The 24,154-nt window shown below is 39.2% G+C and overlaps 2 protein-coding genes across 2 annotated transcripts in view; one reads left to right on the forward strand and one right to left on the reverse strand.

Annotated features, from left to right (window-relative positions):
- Positions 1 to 1,431: 1,431 nt before the first annotated feature.
- The window catches only part of LOC117985571 (long-chain fatty acid transport protein 4-like), a 28,207-nt gene continuing 5,484 nt past the window's right edge, over positions 1,432 to 24,154 (reverse strand). The window contains exons 2-12 of the mRNA XM_034972333.2: positions 16,111 to 16,264; positions 15,346 to 15,586; positions 14,438 to 14,657; positions 14,001 to 14,202; positions 13,332 to 13,465; positions 12,277 to 12,335; positions 8,791 to 8,934; positions 5,412 to 5,485; positions 4,961 to 5,182; positions 3,964 to 4,117; positions 1,432 to 3,573 (exon numbers count right to left, since the gene is read on the reverse strand). Coding sequence (XP_034828224.1) covers positions 3,422 to 3,573; positions 3,964 to 4,117; positions 4,961 to 5,182; positions 5,412 to 5,485; positions 8,791 to 8,934; positions 12,277 to 12,335; positions 13,332 to 13,465; positions 14,001 to 14,202; positions 14,438 to 14,657; positions 15,346 to 15,586; positions 16,111 to 16,264 — 1,756 coding nt within the window. The 3' untranslated portion in view covers positions 1,432 to 3,421. The remainder of the gene's footprint in view (positions 3,574 to 3,963; positions 4,118 to 4,960; positions 5,183 to 5,411; positions 5,486 to 8,790; positions 8,935 to 12,276; positions 12,336 to 13,331; positions 13,466 to 14,000; positions 14,203 to 14,437; positions 14,658 to 15,345; positions 15,587 to 16,110; positions 16,265 to 24,154) is intronic.
- Atg17 (autophagy-related 17) overlaps positions 9,446 to 24,154 on the forward strand; it is a 179,809-nt gene continuing 165,100 nt past the window's right edge. The window contains exon 1 of the mRNA XM_069503985.1: positions 9,446 to 9,456. The gene's annotated coding sequence lies outside the window, so the exon portion shown is untranslated. The remainder of the gene's footprint in view (positions 9,457 to 24,154) is intronic.

Raw genomic sequence — 24,154 nt, forward strand, 5'->3', positions numbered from 1 at the left:
ACGGCGGTCAACAGAACGACGCGACGACGCGTACAAAAGTCTGCGTAGAGGGAACACATTATTGTGATACGATTCGGCGACCTAATGGACAGTATTTTGATTTTTGAATGATAATCAAAAAGTACGATCTGAAAATAGTAGAAGGGTAACAGTACCGATTATTTTTATAAATGTGGCGTCGATTCTGATGTCGTTCTCTAAACTAAATTTAGAGTATCTGCATCTTTTTCTTTTAATATTGCCAAATAAGGACGGAAAATGACTTTTTAAACTAAATACTCCTTTTAGTGCTACTTTAATACATCGATGCTTTAAATACTATGGTCAAAACTGGCACATAAAGTTGCGAAGTTTGGCAGTTTTAAATTAAATTATCTTATTATAGTGCGACAAGGCTCTTTTGGCGCGTGGCGAAAATCGGAACTAACGTTGCCGTAAAATGTCCCCTTTGTTCTATAGTTCTATAGTTGTTTGAATAGTCTAGATCAAAGGTTCTACAACTAACGCCCCCCTGTCAATGTCATTCAAGTGCCAAAAGAGCCTTGTCGCACTGTATGTTGGTAAGAAATCGATGGAATATTCTAAAATTTAGTCTCCATCAGAATTCATCAAGTACCACTGTATTACTTCAGAGATCTTGTTTGTAATATGAATCTAGTCATAGCTTCCTTGAAATAATGCTAGGAACTGTAAAGTCATTGAATGTCGACTGGTTGTTATCGCGGTACATTTTCTTTTTTTTTGTAGAACTTTTAAAATAAATAATGTGGCTAATTCAGTTGTACACAATCTCTAAACTAAACTAAAATGGCACGTCTAAATCTATTGCTATCCCTTTCATAATGTTGCTTGCGGAAAAGGATAGCACTAGATTTAGACCTGTTAATTTAGTTTAGTTTAGAGAATGTGTACAAGAGAATCAGCCCCATTATGTATGAAATAAACCGAATTAAAAAGGTCTAATCAAACTTTTCTTTTGTATTTGTCAATCATTCTATTTGCAATATAAGTACATAAGATTAAAATAAAGAAAATGTACCTACCTACTGTTTTTTTACTAAATTATATCTCTTATTTTGTAAAAATAAACCAATTTTATTTTTAATATAATTAGATCTTCAAGTTCGTTTCTAAAAAAATAAATGATTTAAAATAAAATTTTGTTTTATTTTGATCAACATAGTATTACTGTTACGAGACTTATAAATATCTACCCTAATCTGTTATAACTGCCTTATCCAAAAGTTTTTTTAACCCATGGTAAATCTAGCCAAGATGTAAATTTTTCTGTTTTTGCTTTTCTGATTGCTTTCGATTAGGACTGCTTGGCGGTTTGTGGTGTACTGCTCAAGTTTGTCACGAGACTCGACAGAACCCTAAATGAATTGCAACGATTGAATGAGGAAGGACTTTCATAAAAACAACTTTACATTTTTATTAAGTATTTATTTACAACTTACAATAATTTTATTTCGGAGCAATTGATACAGCCCATTCCCGCCGTCCTTGTGAAAAGGCACGAAATGCTTTAGTTGTTTTTGTATAAAATAAATAACAATGTCAGTTACACACAAATATTTCGCAAGTGCTGAGCCTAGGAACTAGAAACGTCAAATAACTTAAAAAGACTAGAATGCGGAATGTAATCTACAAAAATTTAACTACATATGAGTTAGCAAAATGATATTTCACTATAATGTTTATATATTTTAATTAGTAAGAAGGTATCTAATAGTGTGCCAAAATTGCTTCTATATGAATCTCTCAACAATATTTAAGACTTGGTGTAGAAAACATTCGCAATCAATAGATATTAGATACGAATACCTATTTATAGATTATTATTGGTCTACGTTAACATTAAGCTTTACCATGACGATTTCTAAATGTTTGACTAACGTAATTTTAAATAGACCTTATCTAAACCTTTGGTAACTAAATATTTACTAAGCGTACTCAGTATACTTAGATGTGAATTAAAGAAACCCCCGCGATATGACGTAGACCTACTAAATTGACTCGTGACAGTGACTTGAATCAGTGTAATTTAAATAAGTCACAATATACAGAAGAATTATTATCATTAAGTATATTTCAATCATTTTAAAAGTTAGAACAAGTAGAGCCATTTTAATGTTTTCAACTTTACGTTAGTGTGACCCCCCGTAAAGTTAGGTAGTCAATAGTCAATATTTTAGGGAAATGTCAAAGTAACCTTTTTAAAATAGCTCTACTTTAAGCCTTTGCATTTACATACTATAAGTATTCCATATTTCCATTACAGTATGACATGAAAGAACCTATTAAAATCATATTATTATGTAAATATTTTTATACCTTGAAATTCCCGATTATTTTAATTATAAATTAATTATTACGTGTCTCACCCATTTTATTTAACTACACTAAAGCTAAAATTAATTTTATCGTACATTTCTTTTCAATCGCACTGGTCTTAGACCAACTCATTAATTTAATGAAAATCTTTCGTTAATAATAATTAATTTATTCTTACTTCACTTTGCATTCACCTTCAAATCAATAATCCGTGCAAATTGTTTAATTGATTGATTTGAGATTTGTGAGCTCAAATTATTCCTTTAGGGTCTAACGAGCTTGCTTATATTATAAAGGTGCTTACATTTTGAAAAATACAACCCCCGTAATTGATCAGGGTTATGCATAAAGGAAGTCAGTGTTAATGAAGGTACGACAAATGAAGGAATACCTAGCATAAAATGACACGCGTTTTCAATACTACAAATACGTATGCACGAGTCAGTCGCATCTGGCGCACTGACAACTTTCGGATGATGTCAGCAGAGGTAGGTACGTACTGAAGTATGCTCACGTTACAGTACGAAAAAAAATTGAGTCACACTTTCAGTACTGAAAAATGATGTTCTTGCGTTTCACGACCGCGTGTGATTTTAAGGTATGTACTATCGCCAGAGATATCTATCTGCATCTTTAGGCCTCATCTTGTTCAAGACGCTCGGGAGCTAGGAAGGAGTTTGACAATTTCATAGTGACTTTCGTAGAACACTCGAGCTGCTTTCTATAAATTCTCTAAAGCCTCTATACACGGACAGTGCTACCTTCAGTTTTACCTGACTGGATAAAAATTCCGTGTTTAGATATTTCGGCCTGAGCATAGACGCGCCGAAGGCGGCCGGACGGATTAAAACGATTAAATTATGTAGATTAGCAAATTGAAATGAACTGCTGAGTTTGTTCATGTAAGGTGTAGGTAGGCATTGTATAAGGCTGAACTGACGCAGGTTCGCCAGGTTTGGCCTCTCCGTATATGGAGGGTTTTAAGCGGCTAAACGCTCAGGCGATAGTAAGTAGTAACTAAGCCTCATCTTACCTTAACGTACAAAAAAAAGGTGCAAATTTGGTCTTTTAGCGTGAGAAAGTTCTATAGTTTATAGCGACCGTTGCATATATCGTTGAAGAGCTGGGTAGTGAGTGGCGTGAAGTCTGCTCCCGATCTGAAGAACAGCGGGTCTTTGATCACATCAGGGTCGAAACCTTCCTTCTGGTATTGACGTTTCTTTAATTTGAATGTACCTGTAATGAGGCATTGTAATAAAAGTGGTTATTTATTTGTCGTTTATTTTCATTTTCATTCGTAGATATATTATCTTAAATACCAGTCCGCCAGCGAGCGCGCTAAAATAGTCCATATGTGAATGTAAATGGCTAAAAATATTAGTTATATTCTCATCAGAATATTGACAACATGCGGTACGTATTGCGTGCGCTGGGTAGGTATAGTACGCGACAGGTCGAGATGGCACTGGCACGTCACCCGCACTAGCCCGGACCGGGTCAGCGCGGGGGCTGTGCGGGTGTGCGGGGTGTTTCCACCCCGATTGCTATATCGACCTGCCGCGTTCTATAGGTACATTACACCGCACTTCAGACATCTAAGTTTCAAGAAAGGAGCTAGATACTCACTAGTGATGTCGATATCTGACATGAGGCGCAGGAACAGTGGTCTCGCGTAGGACGGCAGAGAGTGGTCGAGCGCGCGTGACAGCGCCATCAGGTCGAGCGCGTCCGCCGACACCGCTACCGCCGCCATGCCCGCGCGACCCTCTGTCTGGGGTACCTGGAAACAAACAGAAATATAAGGATATGGATATCACTCACGATAGTTCAAAAACTCTAGAAACATAAGGAACTAAATTACCAAAAGCCAAGTAAAAAAAAGTTGTTACACATAGAGTTATGATTTAACGAGAATACAATGGTTCATTGGCAAAGTGTCAACGCACCAATTCGCCAAATGGGTCATCGCAATAGCATGAAAGCATAAGGAATCGCCTTTTAAAGCCTAAATCACTATTATTTGAACATTTTGTAGAAGCTCAATATTATGTTTCTTGCATGTTAACGCATTGCATCTAAAAATCTTGCTTGGTTGGTAGGACGGAGACAGCGCCTGTTTAGGTACTTATGTGCGAGGCGCTCGCCTTGTTTTTGAGGTTAGTGTATACCGTTGTTAAAACACGATAGACGATTGGTTCAATGTACCTCGGAGGCAAATTCCAGCTCAATCAGTAAGTATTTATTTATCTGAAATTAATTTTCCACTTCTCACCACTTATGTAATCTCCCGCAAAAGTTTAAAGGTTTCGCCGGTGTAGTTGCTTCATATGTAGCTTTTCCGCAGTAAGGTCCCAACGCACTTGAGCTGTGCTGCGCGATGCGGCGCAGCGCGATGTCGCGCGGCAAATATAGTTTGTATGAATTTGTATGGAGCAAAGCGCACTTGAGCGACGCGGCGCGGCAGCGCAAATGCATTTGGATCATAAAACTTAACTTATTTTTACAATTTTTTTACTAACTTATGGAAATTCCCTAAACGACGACAGATTCTCCTCTCAAATAATCCACTTTTAACTTTGCAGCAGTAGGTACATTTATTGAAAACGTTAACAAAGAAACTTACGGAAACTCCGTAAACGACGACAGCCGGTTGGTCCAAGGCGGCGCGGATGGCGTCCTCCACCTCGGCCGTGGCCACGTTCTCGCCCTTCCACTTGTAGGTGTCGCCGGTGCGGTCGCGGAAGTACAGGTAGCCGAGCTCGTCCGCCACCAGGATGTCGCCGCTCACGAACGCCGCGTCGCCCTTGCGGAACACGTCGCGGACTAGCTTCTTGTTACTGTCGCTCTGTAACATTCACATTCAGCATGATCAACCATCGCCGGCACACTACAGAGGACGGGTCTCCTCTCACAATAAGAAAGATTTTGGCTGTAGTCTACCACGCTGGCCAAGTGCAAATTGGCAGACTTCACACACCTTTGTGAACATTATGCATGCAGGTTTCCTCAAGATGTTTTCCTTACTAACTTACAAACTTTACCTCTTTATAATATGAGTATAGAAAAACACAAACCTTGTCAACATATCCATAGTACTCCCTGGACGCGTTGCCCTGCGCGATCAGGCCGATGAACATGCCCGGCTCGTCTGGAATACGAATGGCAAATTAACTCCTAAACTTGCAACAAATCAACAGACGAACGTCGGTACGATTGCAGGCGGGTATCTTACCTACAGGCCCTACAGTGTAGATCTCCCTACAAGTTTTAGTAGATTAACATAACAACAGTATCACATCTTACACTCAGGACACTCAGGAGTCAGGACACAAGTCGATTAGGTCTTCCAAAAGCACTTCGATGTTTATAGCTAAGCCTGTGAGAACATTATGGAGAACTCTCAGGCATGCGGGTTTCCACGCGATGTTTTCGTTTACCATGTGCAAGTGATATTTAATTGCTTAAAACACACATAATCCCGGGATCAAACCCCCGGATCCCCGAATGTAAGGCCGACGTCTTATGCCACTAGGCTATCATAGGCCAACTAGATACTTATCTAAGTAATTAGATTCATGACAAAAATCTAGAAAATCAATAAAAAAAGATAGGTAAAATATCACAAAGCATTGCATCATGTCGCATTGTCGTTTAAATTTCTTAAGTACGTATCCAGCTTTGGAGTTTGGACGAAGCCTTATAAATCGCATGTAGCTACCTATACCTACGTACAGTCTGTTTGAAGCGGTGAACTGACTCATTAAATATGGATGTCCCAACTCCCAAAACGAATGAATGTCATATAGAGGCAGGAAAACAATGTCCGCCGCGTGGCCTAATTCAAATTATATTCAAGGGTATGCCGATTAAGTTAGGAAATTAACAGTAGAATGGTTGTTTCTTAATTGTCCCCTCTGTGGCTCTTCCATTCTACGTGACATTGGCGAAGTGCATTGTGCTCGGTGTGGCACTACTGAAAGCCATAAAGCAAATTAAGAAGAAGAAGGTTGTTTCTAAGTCCAAGGACAAATTATGTAATTGAATTGGGCTGTATGGAAATGTTAGGAAGAATGCCATATCTACACGGGAAAGTCGTCGGAGCGAATAACCGCGAGCAGAAATTCCTTGTGATTTTAAGCTATATCTGGACTTCCTGGGTAGTTTTTCATCTTGAAAAAAGGTAAACAAGTAGCTCCTCGCTGAAATGCAAGAGGCGCGCTAATACGCGGGCCATAGGACCTTGTCACCTACTGCGATCTGACAATGAAATCATGAATCAAAAAAATCATAATTTTGTAAAGTGGCGATAATAAAAAAAATACCCGGCTGAGTTTGTTGTGGGCTCTTCTCAGACCTGGGCGCGTTTGGAACCCTCGTAGCTTTAGTTTTAAGTTTGTGTAATAATAATTATCACCACTATAATTACAAATCCAACATCTGACTATCAAAAAGAGTAATTGATTACCTATTTTGAATAAATCATTTGACTTTGACTTTGAATCATGATGCGAGTGAAAATCTAACTCCAGAAGCGCCGGGAAAGTCGTATCACTTAGGTACGCGTTTCTCCGAAAAGGTTTCTGTGATTTGTTTATCTTTTAAACAAACCAAGGAAAACTACAGTATAGAGTTGTCTATAACTCTAAAACCAGCGATTGTGGGGCAGATTTTTGTACATACTTAAAATATATAATAATTATGTCAAAAAAATCTAATTAGCAGATTTATAATATTTTCAACGCACTGTTTTACAAGTCCCGGAAAATACATCGTTAAGTATAGTTAATTAGTTACCTGCCTATAAATACATCGTTAATTAGTTATATGTTGTCATTATAGGTAGGTACGTGACCCATGTTTAATTTTATGCAAAACAAACTAGAACAGTATAAATTATTAGTGTCTTCAGTTACAAAATCAAATCACTGGCAGCACAATGGATTGTGTTCCTATAGGGCCTGAAACACACACAACGCGCGACGGAAACGAGTTCAACGTGGCTTCCAGAAGTTCACAGGGAACTGTAGTTGCAGTATGAAGGCATGCACAATGCGAATACTACGACGACAGTCTTCTTCGCGCGCTGCTGTCACGTGGTTCATGCACCTTGCATGTGTGACCTTTCTGTCGTGCTTTTTCCGGCACGTAGTGTATGTCAAGCTTAAATAATAGGTATAGTCCGCAACCGGTTGAGAAAGCAACGCACACCCGCACTTCACCCGCCCTCGCCCGCACCGGGTTAGCGCAGGGGCTGTGCGGGTGTGCGAGGCGTTCCCTCCCCGATTGCAATCTCGAACTGTCGCATACTATAGGTACTTTGCAGTCTGCCTATAAAACGAATGTACAAGTAATTTTTTTCGGACGATTTGTCTTCCCTTCTTGGAATGTTAATGTATCGGCTCGGCCCTGACTCCCTATAGTAATAATAATTATCAAGAAGAAGATTTTCTTTTATTTATTCTAATAACAATTCTATATCTCATTCAATTATATATTTTTTACATGACTGTACTCACAATTATTATACTTAATAAAGAATCAAGATAATTATCACATCCCGTCACGATAATATCATAATAATTATGTATTAAGCTTAGAATAGGTATTAAGTATTCTTGCATATATTTTAATAATGATTTTTATAAGTTACAATAATTAAATATATATGTTCTCAGGTAGCACGAAAAACAATTAATTGTTTAAAAATATTATAAATTGATTCAAAGTAGCCGCCGGTACTTAGGACGGGACGTATAAGGAGGAGTAGTGAGGAGACTGGACCGCTCACATTGTAGGTTGGTATTGCCTCAAACAACAACCAGAGTCTGGCGTTTGAACTTGCGATCTTACCGACTTCCAACCACCCCCGTCTCAACAACTCTGGCTGTAACTAGTAACTACTAGTTAAGTATACTCACCGCGAGTGCGATAACTGGCGCTTACTTTCGTAACTAAGTATGGATAACCTAAGCCAGTGATAAAATTAGTAAAGGAATTAGAAAAAGAATAAGGGGAAAAATTGAGGAACTTGCTACAGTAATTTTACAACCTAAAGAGTTACTTCATATATATCAGTTTTATAGTCGGTCGACGAGACTTTTAGACAGAGCAATCATGCGGGGTCTTAGGGACGAGACGGGGGAGGGAATCTGTTGGTCGGTATAATTGCTTCCCCGCGGACAGTCGCAGGTGCTACCAACTGCACTGTCCGCCAACACCAAGGACGTCACTACTCGCTTCTTCGTCGTCACTACTTGCTTTAGAGGTGAAGAAAAACAACGCGAGGAAACCTGCACACCTGAGAGTTCTCGTTGTGTCAAATCTGCCAATCCACTCTTGGCCATGGTGGTGACTGGTAGTTTATGACCTAAACCCTTATCATTCGGAGGAAACTCGTGCTCAGTAGCGCGCTGGCGATGGGTTGCGATGATGATTATGATGATGAATACTCACTAGGCTTGCATCGTATGCAGTAGCCTTCGGGGCCGCGTACCAGCTCGCCGTTGTCGTCAGTGCGCACCAGCGCGATGGGGTGCAGGCACGTGGGCACCAGCTTGGGTAGGAAGCCCACTGCGCCTAGCGTGTTGTCCACGTTTACTGCCGATACAAACACCGTATATATACTTCTTACCTTTTATCACATTAAAATCTCTACTAATATTAATTTATAAATACGGATATGTATGTGTTTGTTGCGTATTCCTTGTTCCTACAGGATTTTTGGAAACCTATATCCACACGAACGAGCGAAGTCGCGAGCATCAGCTAGTAGACGACCGAGTAGAAAGCACCGAGTTAGTAGTAGACACATAAAAATCTGCCGAGATGGGGTCACGTAAAAAATGCATATCTGAGTAAAAAGGTCTTTAGACGACAGTAGGTAGCTGGATGTTTCTGCATGAGTAGGAGGTAATAGACCGTACCTATATTGATGCAGGTTATAGATACTGGACCAATAGCGCTGCAGAACAACAGACAACCTAGTCTTTGGGCCTCAGTCCTCACTCCGTATAGTCCGAACCATCAAGTAGATCGACATATCCCCCACTGTGCAGGTTTCAGGAAGAGTTTTTTTATTTGAGGGCATGTGTACAAACAAAACGTTTCATTTTAAGCTTAGTAGGTACTAGGTACCGTAAAACTGTGGTAGAATGCTTCGTTGAGTGAATGACCTTCGCAGCAGGTACACCGCACCGTGGTGAAATTGAATTTACAGTTACCTATCTAACTTGGGCAATTGCCCCGAGAAAGTTTTTGGAGAATCCCGTAACATTACAAAACACGAGAACGGTACTTCGAGGAATTCTTACAGCACATGTTAATTATTCAATGATATAATATACTGTACCCTGAACCTTTTCATATGTAAACATTGTATGTAAACATAAGTTAACATAAAAACAATTTATTTTAACTCATAATCAAAAAATAACATGTATTAAAAACACATAAATTATTTATTATTAATTAATAATTATGTACCTACAAGCTACCTACTCAATTAAGGATAAGCAGCACAATGATTATCAATATGCATCTTCGTCAAAAAGCGTTTTAAAGGGCATCTTACGTCATAAAAGTATAGGTAACCTTATAACTTAGTTATTCTTTGTGCATTGAAGAAACTGTAAAAGCTATCCCAGCAAAAACATTGGTTGCCAAGACTCACAAGTTCATAATGCTTTCATTGTTAAAAAATTATGAGATTCCAAGTAAATACAGGCCCCTAGCTGGGCTTTGAATTATGCTGTCCATGGGGCCTGTCCCAAGTCCAAAGTACATAGCTCGTGCTCTTAACTGTGCCACATTTATAACAATAAATAACAAATAACTCTACTTATAAGCGCTAACTCACCGCGAAAATGGCTACCTACAATCAAGTTGCTTCAAAAACAGCTCGGCAACAAGTCTAGCGTAGGTAAGTACTTAGGTACTTGTTTTAGAAGAGCAGTGATTTGACGACTGAATAATCGGCTATAAATAAAATAACAGACTTGATGTGTGTACTTATTTCCTGATTGTTCATACACCGCAGTCTGCAACCTGCGTATTATTTTTGTATCGTAGCTAGCCAGCTTAGCTGTAGTTATGTAGACTGCGGATCTATGAATAGGGTGCTATGTATAATTGCCAACAATTTTAAGGTCGTTGACCAAGACTTTGTGGCAGCATGCAAACAGTATCACACGATACATCATAAGACTAGCTACATTGTGTCTACTTATAGGTACCTAAGTACCTATTATGTACCTATATGTATAGACACTGATATTTCTCAAAATTATTTTCTTGCTTGTCCTGTTCGCGACAGGTCGAGATGGAAATCGGGGAATGCGGGGGACGTCCCGCACACTCTCACTTCACCCGCAAAGGGTTAGCGCGAGGGCTGTGCGGGTGTGCGGGGCGTTCCCTCCCCGATTGATATATCGACCTGTCGCGTACTATAGATAGCTTCAAGCATCAAATAACACGGCATAACGGCAACCAGCAAGAAACTCGGCGGTTGCTCTTTTCAAGTGACTCACCTGCCCATAAATACTGTCAGTCTCAGTACCTACTTACCTATCCGTCAGAATTATTACATAGGTAGTTTCTAGATAGAGCTATGTAAAATAACCGTGATGAATTCAAACGCACTGTCATATTAACCGACTCCAAAAAAAAGGAGGAGGTTCTCAATTCGTCGGAATCTTTTTTAGTGTTGAAATTGGATTCTTGACTTTTTCGAGTTAAATCATTGTTGCTTACTATCTCATCATGTTATGTAAGTAGTAGGTACATCCATCACTTTATAGCTTATCGATGTGTGGTCCGCGACAGGTTGAGATGGCAATCGGGGTCTGAGGCGTGGGGACGCCCCGCACACCCTCACGTCACCCGCGGTCGCCAGCCCCGGGTAAGCGCAGGTGCTGTGCGTGTGTGCGGGGCGTTCCCTCCCCGATTGCCATCTCGACCTGTCGCGTACTATACATGGTTAATAATTATACTAACATGATATTATGTTTGGATGCGAAAATACACAATGCTATCTGTCGCATACACACGATAAACTGTGTAAGCAATAAATAATAAGGCCACAAAAATACTTCTATTCTATTCGTTATTTCTTTGGTATGTCGTAACTAGTATACAAGTTACGACATACCAAAGAAACGTGGTGTCAGGCATTTTTATTTGAAAGTGTCTCGACGGCCACAAGTGGTCACTTAATAAAAATAATTATCCTGCCATGCCTGCCACTAGTGAAGTTCCTTAATGCAAACAGATAGGGTTCAATTTTCAAATATCAAATTATATTTGACATAATATAGTGCTATAGTTTGCATCAAGTAACTAAACGCTAAGTCATAACTTCACTAGTGATAACTGATAATATATGATGACCTCCCTGGCGCAATGGTAAACGCTAGGTAGGAGTTTCCGGATTACTAAGAGGTCCCGGGTTCGACTCCTGGCAGGAATTTGGAATTTTATAATTTATAAATTTCTGGTCTGGTCTGGTGGGAGGCTTCGGCCGTGGCTAGTTACCACCCAGCCGGCAAAGTCGTGCCGCCAAGCGATTTAGCGTTCCGGTACGATGCCGTGTAGAAACCAAAGGAGCATGGGTTTATTAAAAACTGTCATACCCATTCCAGGTTAGCCCGCTTCCACCTTAGACTTACGACCAGATGAGATTGCAGTCAAGGGCTAACTTGTATCTGAATAAAAATATAAAAAAAAATTTTTTACTAAACAACCTGTGTCTGGCTAGACAGTAGACACACAATAGGTAAAACACATCTCTGATCGCCGTTGTTAAAAGAATCACATGTGCTTTGGCCTAAAGATTTGACGTGTAATACCTAAGTGTGTTCTGGCCTTACGGAGTAGGTAAACAGGTAGGGTACTGTGAGGTATTAGGTACTTTGTAGGTCATTTATATATTAGGCAGTTACTTACTGATATTCGCGTTACCCTCCGTCGCGCCGTATATTTCATTTATCTGCGGCACTTTGAACCTAAACAAAGGATAATAAGTCAATTAATACAAAAGAGCAAACATGCTACTGTTTATATACAGAGATAAATTAGGGATATGGAGCTCATGACTCACTACGCAGCAACGATCTCTGTACCTATTTAATACGCACAATGGTACAAAGCGATTAAGTAAAGACAATCAAATAATACATAATTAAGTAGAGGTATTTGTTAATAGTGTTGGAGATCCTAAAACAATACAATACATTCTTGCGGTGAGTGACATAAAAACGAAAAATATAATTAGCTACCTACGTATATAATGCCATCAGTCAATAGTCACTATTCAAATACATACATTTTATTATCAATGAAATTCAAGGCTTTTTCAAGAATAGGTAGACATAATATTATTAAAGTAAACCATTATTAAATGTAGTAAGTAGCTACTAATCATTGTTTTTCAAAATACATAGTTGGTTTGCACAGATAACCCTATAACCCAGTATTCAAAGTAGATAACTACCTATGAATAATGTTTTAAACCACAAATGTATATAAGTTTGCAGTTAGGTAATTACATAATGTTGTTAGTCAATAAGACTGAAACGTCTAAACAAAAAGTATTAGATATTATACGGGTCTATTAACTGTATGTCTTTCGCCCGATATAAACAGAGTGGCGGTGGTGGCTATGATGGTGATGATTAGAAAAAGCCTATGTTTAACTGTTGACCTCCACATGCCCATTAATTGATGATGGTAAAAGCTAAACAACAGTAGTAGGTAAATTGCCCGGCAAATATTCTGAGCATAAAGAGGCGTAGCACGAAAAAATGGCGAATACAGACAGCGAGCGCTGGTTTATCAGTCAATCGCATGCACCCACGTCGACGGATCAACTAATCGCGTGTACTCACACCGAAGGAGCAACTAATCGCATGCACCCGCGCCGACGACGGGTCAGCCAATCACATGCACCCCTCAATTTACAAGCAATCGCTTCGTTGATTATTATTTAGCTGGCACTGTACCTGTCGACAATCTGTTGCCAGATGTGCGGTCGCATACCGTTGCCGACCATGATGCGCACGCTGTGCTGCGCGTCCGTCGGCCGCGGCGCCACCGACACCAGGTAGCGGCACATCTCGCCGATATATTGTGCCACCTTTATCAGAACATAAAAGGTTTGTTACTTGTAAGTACATGTGTATTTCAGTGTCATAAAACTCAAAAAAGGAGGAGGATCTCAATGGATCGCGATTTTGAAGTACATATGTAAATATATTAGATCAAAGCTATCGTTTTTTTATAAATCTTCTTAAGTAGGTAGGTACCTATACTATGATCCTACTTATAAGCCACAAGTCGTAGCGCGCCGAATGTAACATTTTTTTTAGTGCTGTAAATGGGAATGAAGGATGCAATATACTACTTTGATCTTACTACCTATCCTAGCCATTCTTAAGATTCTATCTAGATTTTTTGCATTTAATGAACATTATTATTTCTACTTGGTACCTACTAAATACCATAAAATATAATAAACTCAGACTGATGTCAAGTGACGTGTCGATTGTTGATCCTAGTTGATGATCAAGTAAAATCTTTTTTTGCCTAAGTAACTAAGTTAACAAAAGTATAAAAACTGATGAACAAATTCATAGATGTTTGCAATGAGTTAAAAACATTTATGTCCTCACTGTGCAGTTGTACTTGATGCAGTCGGTCCAGTAGTTGGTGACGGAGAACTTGGTCCGCAGCACGGAGGGGATGCCGTCCACGAGCGCGGCGCCCGTGCCCACCAGCCCGCCTGCCGTGTGGTATAGCGGCAGCGGATTGTACATAACGTCCCACGGGCGCAGCCCCAGCATGTGCACCGTCGCTACCACTATCAACAGGTACCTGGAGGCAAAGTTCAAGCTGTTGAAGGGGCTCGTAGGGAAACTCGCGAAACTCAGCATTTGCATCTTTAAAAACTGCGAGCTCGCTCAATGCTTTACAAAAACTTGCTAGGTGATTCGCGTCGTAAGTCGGATCATTCAGGCCGCGGCCGCAAGATGCCTTGCGGCGCGTAATCGCGTAACAAATAACTAGTCTCTGGAACATAAAGATGTTCATGAGAATTTCTTCCACTTACTTGGAATTTGGCAAAACAGCAGCCTTAGGCATTCCTGTGGTGCCCGATGTGTAAATGTACAGAAGCGTATCTCTGTACTGTGGCTTGTCGGTCACTACGGGGTATTCCGGTAGATGCTTGTACATCTCGGCGCAGAGGTCAATGACACCTGTCGCACACTCGCCGTTCAACTGGAAGCGTTTCAGTTCTGGAGGAAGCTCATCGACTAGTTCTGCGACGGCTGGACAAATAAAACACAATGTAGTTACCGTTGGTTTCAGGTAAACGGTTATAGAAGGCAGTGAAGGATCCCCTCCCCAGTCTGTCGGCTGTCCATAAGAAGATACCTATTTCTACCTTTTGTTTTCTCGCACTGCGTAAGAAACTCTGACAGTTGGTGTCACAAAAAAGTGCTCTGACTTTGAATATGTCTAGACGTAGACAGATACCCCAGGCGTGTACCACCAAAACAATCGATATATCACCCACTGCGCAGGTTCAAGATCAGAGCTCTTGCTATTAATAAGTTTAAAAAAATACGCAGTAGGTACTAGCTAGATTACTATTTGGAGTTTGGACCAATTTGAATAAACTCGGTATCATTTTCAATTATTTACTAAAATTTTACAAAGAAAGAGAACTGCAGAAAGATCTAGGAGCATCACTACCCATATTATAAATGCGAATGTGTGTTTGTTTGTTGGTTTATTGGGTTGTCCTTTAATCACGTCGCAACGGATTGACGTGATTTTTTGCATGGGTATCTAATAGTCAAAGATGTGGAGAGTGACATGGGCTACTTTTATCTCGGAAAATCAAAGAGTTCCCACGGGATTCTTAAAAACCTAAATCCACGCGGACGAAATCGCGTACTGGTATCAGCTATGTGATAAATGGAAGGGAGGGTAGGCACAACAGATGTTTCTTACCATCAGCCAGTGATTCGGAATAAATAATTGCCTTAGCCTTGGCCACTTGAATGCAGTGCAAAAGCGGGCGATGCCGTAGGTTACTGTTGATGAGGGCTGACACGGCGCCGAGCTTGGCCATGCCGAGCCATGTGCAAACGTATTCAGCGCAGTTGGGCATGAACACACACACCACGTCACCGCGCTTCAAGCCTATGTGGTCCTGCATCACCCGCGCTATTTGGTTGGAGAACTCCGCAACCTGAAGGACAAAGTTGTCTTAGAAAATCCCCTACGTTTTCTCAGAGAATTTGTAAGGGCTGGATAGACTAATGTGATGCGTGCCCACCTTCTTGAGTGTAATTGAATTATGTAGGTTTACCTTACACGTTCAGTGGTTACGCGAAGATTCAAGGAAAACTGACTGAAAAACTTGGAAATAACAGAGGCCTGGGTCATAATTTATTTGCTCGAATAGGGATAAAACTTGAGTGCATTTTTCATCTCACCTTGTCCTTTAACTAAATAGGAGATTTGTAGGAGGCCTGCATACAAACAAACATAATGCCCGACAGCAAACACGAGGAACTGTAACCCTTCGATGTTCACTTTGCGAAGAGCGAGTGGGCGCAGCCGCGCGCATGAATTTGACCTGCTTCTTGTGTTACCATACACATGCACACGCGTACGCACGCGTTGATGTGACGTCCTACCTAGTTTCCGTCGTCGCACTGCCGTGCCACGATTGTATGTTTTGGTAGTTAAAAAACTATTGAGGCAGTTTACCTCTCGAAACGTCCAAGTCTTTTCTCCGACCATGATGAAGCATGGTGCGTCAGGATTCTTGAGGGCGCGTTGCGTGAAGAGGTCTGCTACAGTGCGGTTCTGTCGGCCCCACCGTTTGGAGCGAATCATTGCGTTTCCGTACCGCCATAGGAACCTGGTAAAAATAAAATGTAAGGAAGTCGCCTGAGGCGCGTCAGCATTTCTCAAAATCAACCATTTAGGAACTCAAATAGGGCATTTAGACATTCAGATATAGGTATGTACCTATTAGATAGGTAGACCGTAGCTGTACAGCAGGTAAATCTACGTGTACCTACCTACAAAGATCGAATTCTATATGCTTGCGAACGGTACCACAAAAGGTAAGTAGGTACCCAGCTATATATCTATCAAGATTGTTTATTGTAGAAATTAAAGCTTCCTTTATTCCTTGGTTACTATCGCAATGGTAATCAAAATCAGTTATAGGTTCATTCCACACATTCCATACTACCTACCTATAGTTACCGTTCAGTACAGACAGACGCCTATGGATTTAAAAATAGAGTGCTATTTATAAGTTTCATGAACACATGTACGTATGGTAGAAGTAGGTTTCACTACTGAGTAGATAACATCGTTGCAATCGATATAAAAATATTGTCAGTGTCAAGATACAAGGTAGGAATAAATATAGGTCAGCGTAGTGTAAACTTTCCCACGAATGGAATCATTCGGTGGAAAGTAGGTGTAGACGAGTGTCTATACTGAACCGAAATGCATTATATATTTACGAGGGAAACATCGCAAATGGCATCTCTAAGTAAGTAGTCATATTGTGCCTTGTGCATAATATTCAAATCAACCTTGTGCATCACGAAATGTCGGAACGAACCTTGTAGGTAAGTACACATTCTGGCTAGATGTGGGTTATCCATTGATTTATAATTTAGGTAAAACTGCGTCTGGCAAGAGCTATGTTATGTTGACTGTTGATACCACCAAAAATAGCGACTTTACGTGGCAAACATTCGCTAGTAATAATCACTGAAAGGGGTAATTCTAACGGCATTGCGGCGATAGGTCGGGTCTGGCGAGTGTTGCGATGGTAATCCTATAATTAAATAAATACTGCAAAGCCTAGCGCCGAACGTTTGTTATTGTAGGTAGGTTACATCTTCAAGATCCTGTAGATACCTAGGTACCTAACACGTCGGACCTGTTTGTTTTATTAATTTAAAAAATATAAGTAATTAGCATTTTGTAACATATTTTCTTCTTTCGCCACTTTCAAAATAAGTGAAAAGCTTGGGCTACGAGAATAGTTAGGTAAATTGAGATTTTAACCAAGTAAAGGTGTCTTTCGTATTGTAAAGCCCCAAGCTTTTGACTCTTTTGAGTTATATATGCAGTGAGCCGTTCGGTTTCGGTACCTACCTGCCTAATGTTTTATTCAACGACAAAAGTTATGAATATTCATTGATAATTCATTTATGGTAATTAGATAATGCTTAAGTGGCTAGTGGTCATCGTCCGTTAGAGACGCCAAAAGTTCGATGAAAATTGTATTTTTTAGAAAATATAATTAGCATTTTGTAAACATTATCGAAAAGCGTATGGGCTACGAGAACAGTTCGGTAAATCGAGATTTTTAGTTTTTTCGTATTGTACATGTACCTACAAGCCCCAAGCTTTTGAGGCATACCTACAATGAGCGGTTCGATTTCGATACCTACGTACCTGCCTAATGTTTTATTCAACGACAAAAGTTATGAATCTTCATGGCAATTGATAAATAATTCATTTATGGTAACTAGATAATGGTCAAGTGGCTGGTGGACATCGTCCGTAGAGACGCCAAAAGCTCGATGAAAATTATAGTTTTTTCTTACCTCTTACTTATTTTAATCAAGATACTTACATAATTTTTAATGCGACATCCTATATTGATCGGCACGTTTCCCTATGACTAGATAATATAATACAGGTACCTACTACCTAGGTATATATGTAGCACGCAACCGATGGCGCTGTTTACATAATTAAAGTTACCTATCGATTTATTTCATTTTTATAGTGTCCTTAATAATTTTATCCAATACCAAGTGTAGGTTAAACCCAGGTTAAGCCCATTAAAGCGGATGGAGCTCACATGACTGTTTAACCTATTGATTTAGATTTTAGATGAAAATGTTTTACGCAAAAAAAAAACAAAGGTTTTTTTTGTATTAATTTGTATCGTAATCAAAGTTCATTATTATAATCATAATAAAACTAACTCCATGAAGTCTCCATGAAGTACTACGTTTAGATGTCCGATTCTAGGCATCTAAATCTTGAGAAATCCTCTTTAGTAAAATTCCTAATAATACAGGGCGATTATGGCTACTAACGGATTTTATTATCATATTGTGGCTCCCACACAGATTCTGCCTGTGCAATTTCCTAGTTGATCAAATACTTACTTTGTATGTCAATATTGACTGACAGATTATAGGAAATCGTATAAGAAGTCTATGGGATTAAAATACCATTGTAAATCTCTCAATATTGTGCGTACAAAGTTACGGATCGTACGGAACCCTGTCCACACGAGTTCAACTCGCACTTGTCCGGTTGTTTAAGTTTTGATTGAATGAAAATAATAGGTACACGTTGAAATTAAAGCTGACTTAGGTAATCGAAAATTAATTATTTACCTACTTATACATATTTTTTAGGGTTCCGTACCTTAAAGGAATATAGGAACCCTTATAGGATCATTACGTTGTCTGTCTGTCAAGAAACCTATAGGTACTTCCCGTTGACCTAAAATCATGAAATTTAGCAGGTAGATACCTAAGTCCTTAGCACAAGTAAAGCGACAAATCCGAAAACCCGTGAATTTGTGGTTACCTACATCACAAAAAAAAATTGTTACTTTTGTACGATGGTACTACGGAACCCATCGTGTACGAGTCCGACTCGCACTGTAAGGGTGATAAATGGGGCGGAATAGAAATATACCCGGATACGGAATAATCTACCACCTTACAAAGATTAGAGGAAAAAAATAATAATTTTAATTTACTTTACTTGATCTATCTACCTAGTAAAGAATAGAAGCTAGCCGTCGACTCCCTTGTAATGCATATGAGGTGTTATAAATGAAATTTGCTAGATGTTAGGCAAAATTGTTTTTAATGTAACTTTTACCGGGGTCGCTTAATACAGAATGATGGCTAATAATGCTTAGTTATTCTAGCTTAATGCCAAGACTTAATTTAGATACATTAGAATGACTTAGGTAGATAGTACATAAGATCTATGTTTTAAATTTAAGATGCCATTGGCATGGAATAGACAATGACACAGTAAAATTCATAAAATTGTTTCAAAATAAAAGCTCAGTAGTAAAGACAGGGTTCTTACTGTACCATACACTAAGAAGGTTCACTAAACTGTTCCAGGATACAAACATTTGCTTACTTGTAGGTGCGAAGACTGCAAGGTAGCTGGACGGCATCGGCCAAGATCCAAAACTCAATTTATTTGATTCTTCACAACCGAAATGTTTCATTACAAAGATTTTCACCAAGTCTTATCCACAGAAATTAAGTTGCCAACGTGAATGTGCAAAAGAAATAAATACGAAAACCGAAAACTAAAAACGGAAACGCAAACGGAAAACGGAAAACTGAAGCTAAACGTAAAACGTAAACGTAAACCCTGTAACAAAGAAAAACAAGATTATAATTTGTGCTGTGTGAAAATTTCGACACGTGGAATTTTCCCGATCAAACACAACTCACCTATTGAACTCCTGGCCACCAATGGTTTTCAGGAGTCCCCCACAACCCATTATCCTCATTTATTTGGGAAGGTAAAATAACTGGAACTGAAAGGGAAAATCATGAAATTAGGATTTTCTCTAACCAAACCGCCATTTTGTCGAATCCACATTACTTGATTTTTCACTCACCATAATTGATGAAACATTGAAATACGTTAGGATGATTAAATTTATTACTATTGTATTTTCCCAGGCGAAGCCATGGGCGAAAAAGAGTGAGATTTTCCTGGAACGAAAAAAATTCGTCTTCACATGTTGACTCCAGAAAAATTCTAAATCTCACCAATCGGTGTTGCCTGACGCAACCCGAGTGTGGCCGCTCTCATTTAGTTTGATCATAAAGCCAATTCATTTTTGAATATTTGCGGAACCTAAGGATATATTATAAGAACCGTTTTGTTAATGACTTAACAATAAACAAATGATATTATAGTTTTATTTAATTATTTTGTTTTATTTTTACGACAATTGACAACGAAGCAAACGCCATCTATTGTGGCTCGAATGAACTCTGAACATCGACCCACGCGTAGTTCTGCACCTTGATGCTAGGTGGCACCAACATACTTTGAACAAAATAGATTTTAATTAAAAGCGAAACGCTAATTAGTAGTTCAAAATTTACAACGTCACAATACTTCCCCTCCTACGAAAAGGTTCAACAGGTTGAACCACGCTGCCCTCAGCGTCATCCAACAACTACTAACAATTTGCCTGAAACAAACAAACAAAAAAAAACACAGAAGTTACGCGTGAACGCACATCTACTACTAACAAGGAAAATTGTCTAACAAAATAAATATACTGAAAACAGTGTAAGGATTTATACATTATACTTAACTACACAACCCTAACTTCTTAAAAGAATATATACAAAAAAACTTCATGGTGTCTAAGACACTTGAGTGGAAACATCTTGGCATCATTCTTCAGCTGACTGATAGAATGCGTCTAGGCCTACGGTGGTTCACTCTTTTAAACTACCATCGTAATATTTGTTACTCAACAAATACGGAAAAACTGGTTGTGAACGGGTCCATCTGATATGGCAACCGTTCTCTATCCCATTCGGAAAAATAAAACCGAATCAAAATCGGAATATGAGAAAAAAAAAAAAACGAAATAACTCTCCTAGAAAATAGATCTCGGAACAGAATCGGAAAAATAACAGAAATGATCCATTATCTAGAAGGAAAACGAAAACAAAACACAAAACCCCCCCTTTTCGTTATCCCCAAAGTACGATATTTGCATTTTTACTTTCTCTACCGGTTGGTCTACCACAAGCATTCCAATCATCACATATTCATCCCTACATACATCCACTACATTCATCCTCAACTGAACCATGGTAATGTAACTGTTAATTCAGAACATCACTACACTCATACAAATTCCTAATTGAATATTGATAACTTAAATATTCAAACAGTTTAGACCAAACTAAGTAATGGCAAATATCTACTTCTTAATATCCTTAATATGCCAAGTGCCTATTGGGTGGTTGTCAGCTACTCTAACTAGTTCGTAAACCAAAGGTGACAAAACCTTGACAACCCTGCACTTTTCATACTTAGGTGCCAGCTTAGCTGCGAAAAAATTTGTAGCGTCGCTTTGTGGATAGGTCTTTTTCCACACTATATCCCCAACAGAATAGCTTGCAGACCTACGCCTTAAGTTGTAATGCGTTGCATACTCTGCATGAGCCTGAAACAAATTTCTCCTAACCTGACCAAATATGTCCTCCAAATTTCCAAACTTTCCTGCGTATTCCTCCCTTGGAATTCCGGCCTCGTACTCCTTATCCGTGTCCTTATAGAAGGAACCATTTAAAACCGGTTCTCTAGCGTGGACAAGGAAGAACGGGGAGAATCCAGTGGATTCATTAACCGCACTGTTTATGGCGAACTGGACCTTGTACAGGTTTTCGTCCCAGGACCTGTGGTTATCTTTCACAAAAGCGGCTACAGCAGTCATAACAACCTTATTGTACCTCTCAACAAGGTTAACTTGCGGAGTGTACAGTGGTGTGTAGTGTAATTTCGGAATATTATAACGCTTAATGAGATTACGGAATTCAGATCCTGTAAATTGGGACCCATTGTCCACAATCACAGTCTCTGGAACACTATGGTTCAAAAATACAAAATTCTCTAGCGCTTTAACAACAGCGGCACCTGTGGCACGCCGTAACGGAAACAACATTGTATATTTCGAAAAACAACACGTCACCACAAAAAGAAATGTAAATCCTGATTTAGACCTAGGCAAAGGTCCGACTAAATCAGCCGAAATGACCTGAAAAGGTCTCTCGCAGACTTTAGGCTTCCCAAGCAGACCTGGAGTGGCTGATGTCGTGTGTTTATACGCAGAGCAAGTATCACAATTCTTAACGTACTCAACCACGTCCTTATACATACCACGCCAAAAATATCTGAGGGATAATCTGCGATGAGTTTTGAACACACCAAAATGACCTGCAGTTGCATCTGCATGGTTTTGTTGCATAATTCTAAGGATGTCGTTCTTGTGGACTACCTCTTTCCAGTCGAACTCACTGAGAAGCTGGTATTTACATTTACTGTAACGATATAGTTTATCGTTCGAAATACAAAAATTCGGAAAATTTGCTGGATTGATTTTACAGCCATTAAATGTTTTGTCATACCAGTCATCTACCAAAACTTGTTGACTAGAGTTATCATTACGATCCCCAACTACATCTACGTGTATGAGTCTCGACAAGGTATCCGGAACTACATTATCACAACCCTTCCTATGTTCGATAACAAAATTATACTGTGATAATCTACAACCCCATCTGGCGAGTCGTCCTGAGGGATTTTCTAAATTTAAGAACCACTTTAGGGATGCATGGTCTGTGATAATTGTGACTGGCTTGGAACCAAAATAAGCCTGAAATTTCTCCACTGCAAAAATCACAGCTAGAGCCTCGCGTTCCGTCGCGCTGTAATTCCTTTCGTTTTTATTTAGGCTCCTACTGACATACGCAATGGGATGATCGCAACCATCGGTTTCTTGCGTTAGCATACCGCCAACACCATATGCAGAAGCATCACAATGTATTTTGAATGGTTTTTCAAAATTCGGTACCGCAAGAACAGGTGCGGTTACCAACGCATTCTTCAATGTATTAAATGCTACCTCTGCCTGTTCGCTCCACTCAAATTTAGGTGCGTTCTTTCCTTTACTCGTTAGTCTATTGAGTGGTGCAGCGATGGTTGAAAAATTCCTAATAAAGCGCCTGTACCAAGAACAAGTGCCTAGGAAAATCTTTACCTCCTGTGCAGTTTTTGGGGTCGGAAAGTTCAAAACTGCGGCAACTTTTCCAGGATCTGTGCGTAAACCAAATTCATCCACTATATACCCTAAATATTTCAAAGAGTTTCGAAAAAAATTACATTTATCAAAATTTATGGATAGTTGAGCCATTTTTAGTTTATCCAGAACTCTGTTTAATAAAATTAAATGGGTTTCAAAATCAGCAGAACAAATAACAATATCATCTATATAACAAAATACTATTCCATTTTCAATATCACTACAAAAATTTTGATTAAATAACTGGTCCATTAACCTCTGCTGTCGTGCTGGTGCACCGCATAGGCCAAACGGCATGACTTTAAATTTGAATAACCCTCTACCAGGAACTGTAAAACTGGTTTTTTCCTGAGAGTCGTTAGCTAACGGAATTTGCCAGAAACTTGAACTTAAATCAATCGATGATAAAAACCTTGCCTCTTTCAAGCTATCTAGAATTTGTGGAATGTACGGTATTGAGTATGAATCCCCCTTTGTCACTGAATTTAATTTCCTGCAATCTAGGCAAAATCTCCAGTCTCCATTTGCCTTTTTCACTAAAATTGCTGGGTTATTCCAAGGGCTTTCACTCGGAGTAACTACGTCCATTTCCAGCATCCTATCTAACTCTTTACTTAAAGCTTCCTTCTTTTCGGGAGAAAGTGGATATTGTTTTATTTTTATTGGCAAGGCATCACCGGTGTCAATAACATGTTCAATTAATTTTGTTCTACCCAATCCAATTTTCGTTGAAGAAATATCTAAAAATTTATTTACTACAGACTGGGCTAATTCTTTCTGTTGAGATGATAAGTTTTCAAAAGAAGTGATGGTATGAATTTGTTTATTATCAATCGCACAAATATTGTAAAATTGAGAAGGTGCCTTAATTAATTCTAAATTATCAAAAAT

The sequence above is a fragment of the Maniola hyperantus genome, chromosome 1, assembly GCF_902806685.2.
Source record: "Maniola hyperantus chromosome 1, iAphHyp1.2, whole genome shotgun sequence".
NCBI lineage: Eukaryota > Metazoa > Arthropoda > Insecta > Lepidoptera > Nymphalidae > Maniola > Maniola hyperantus.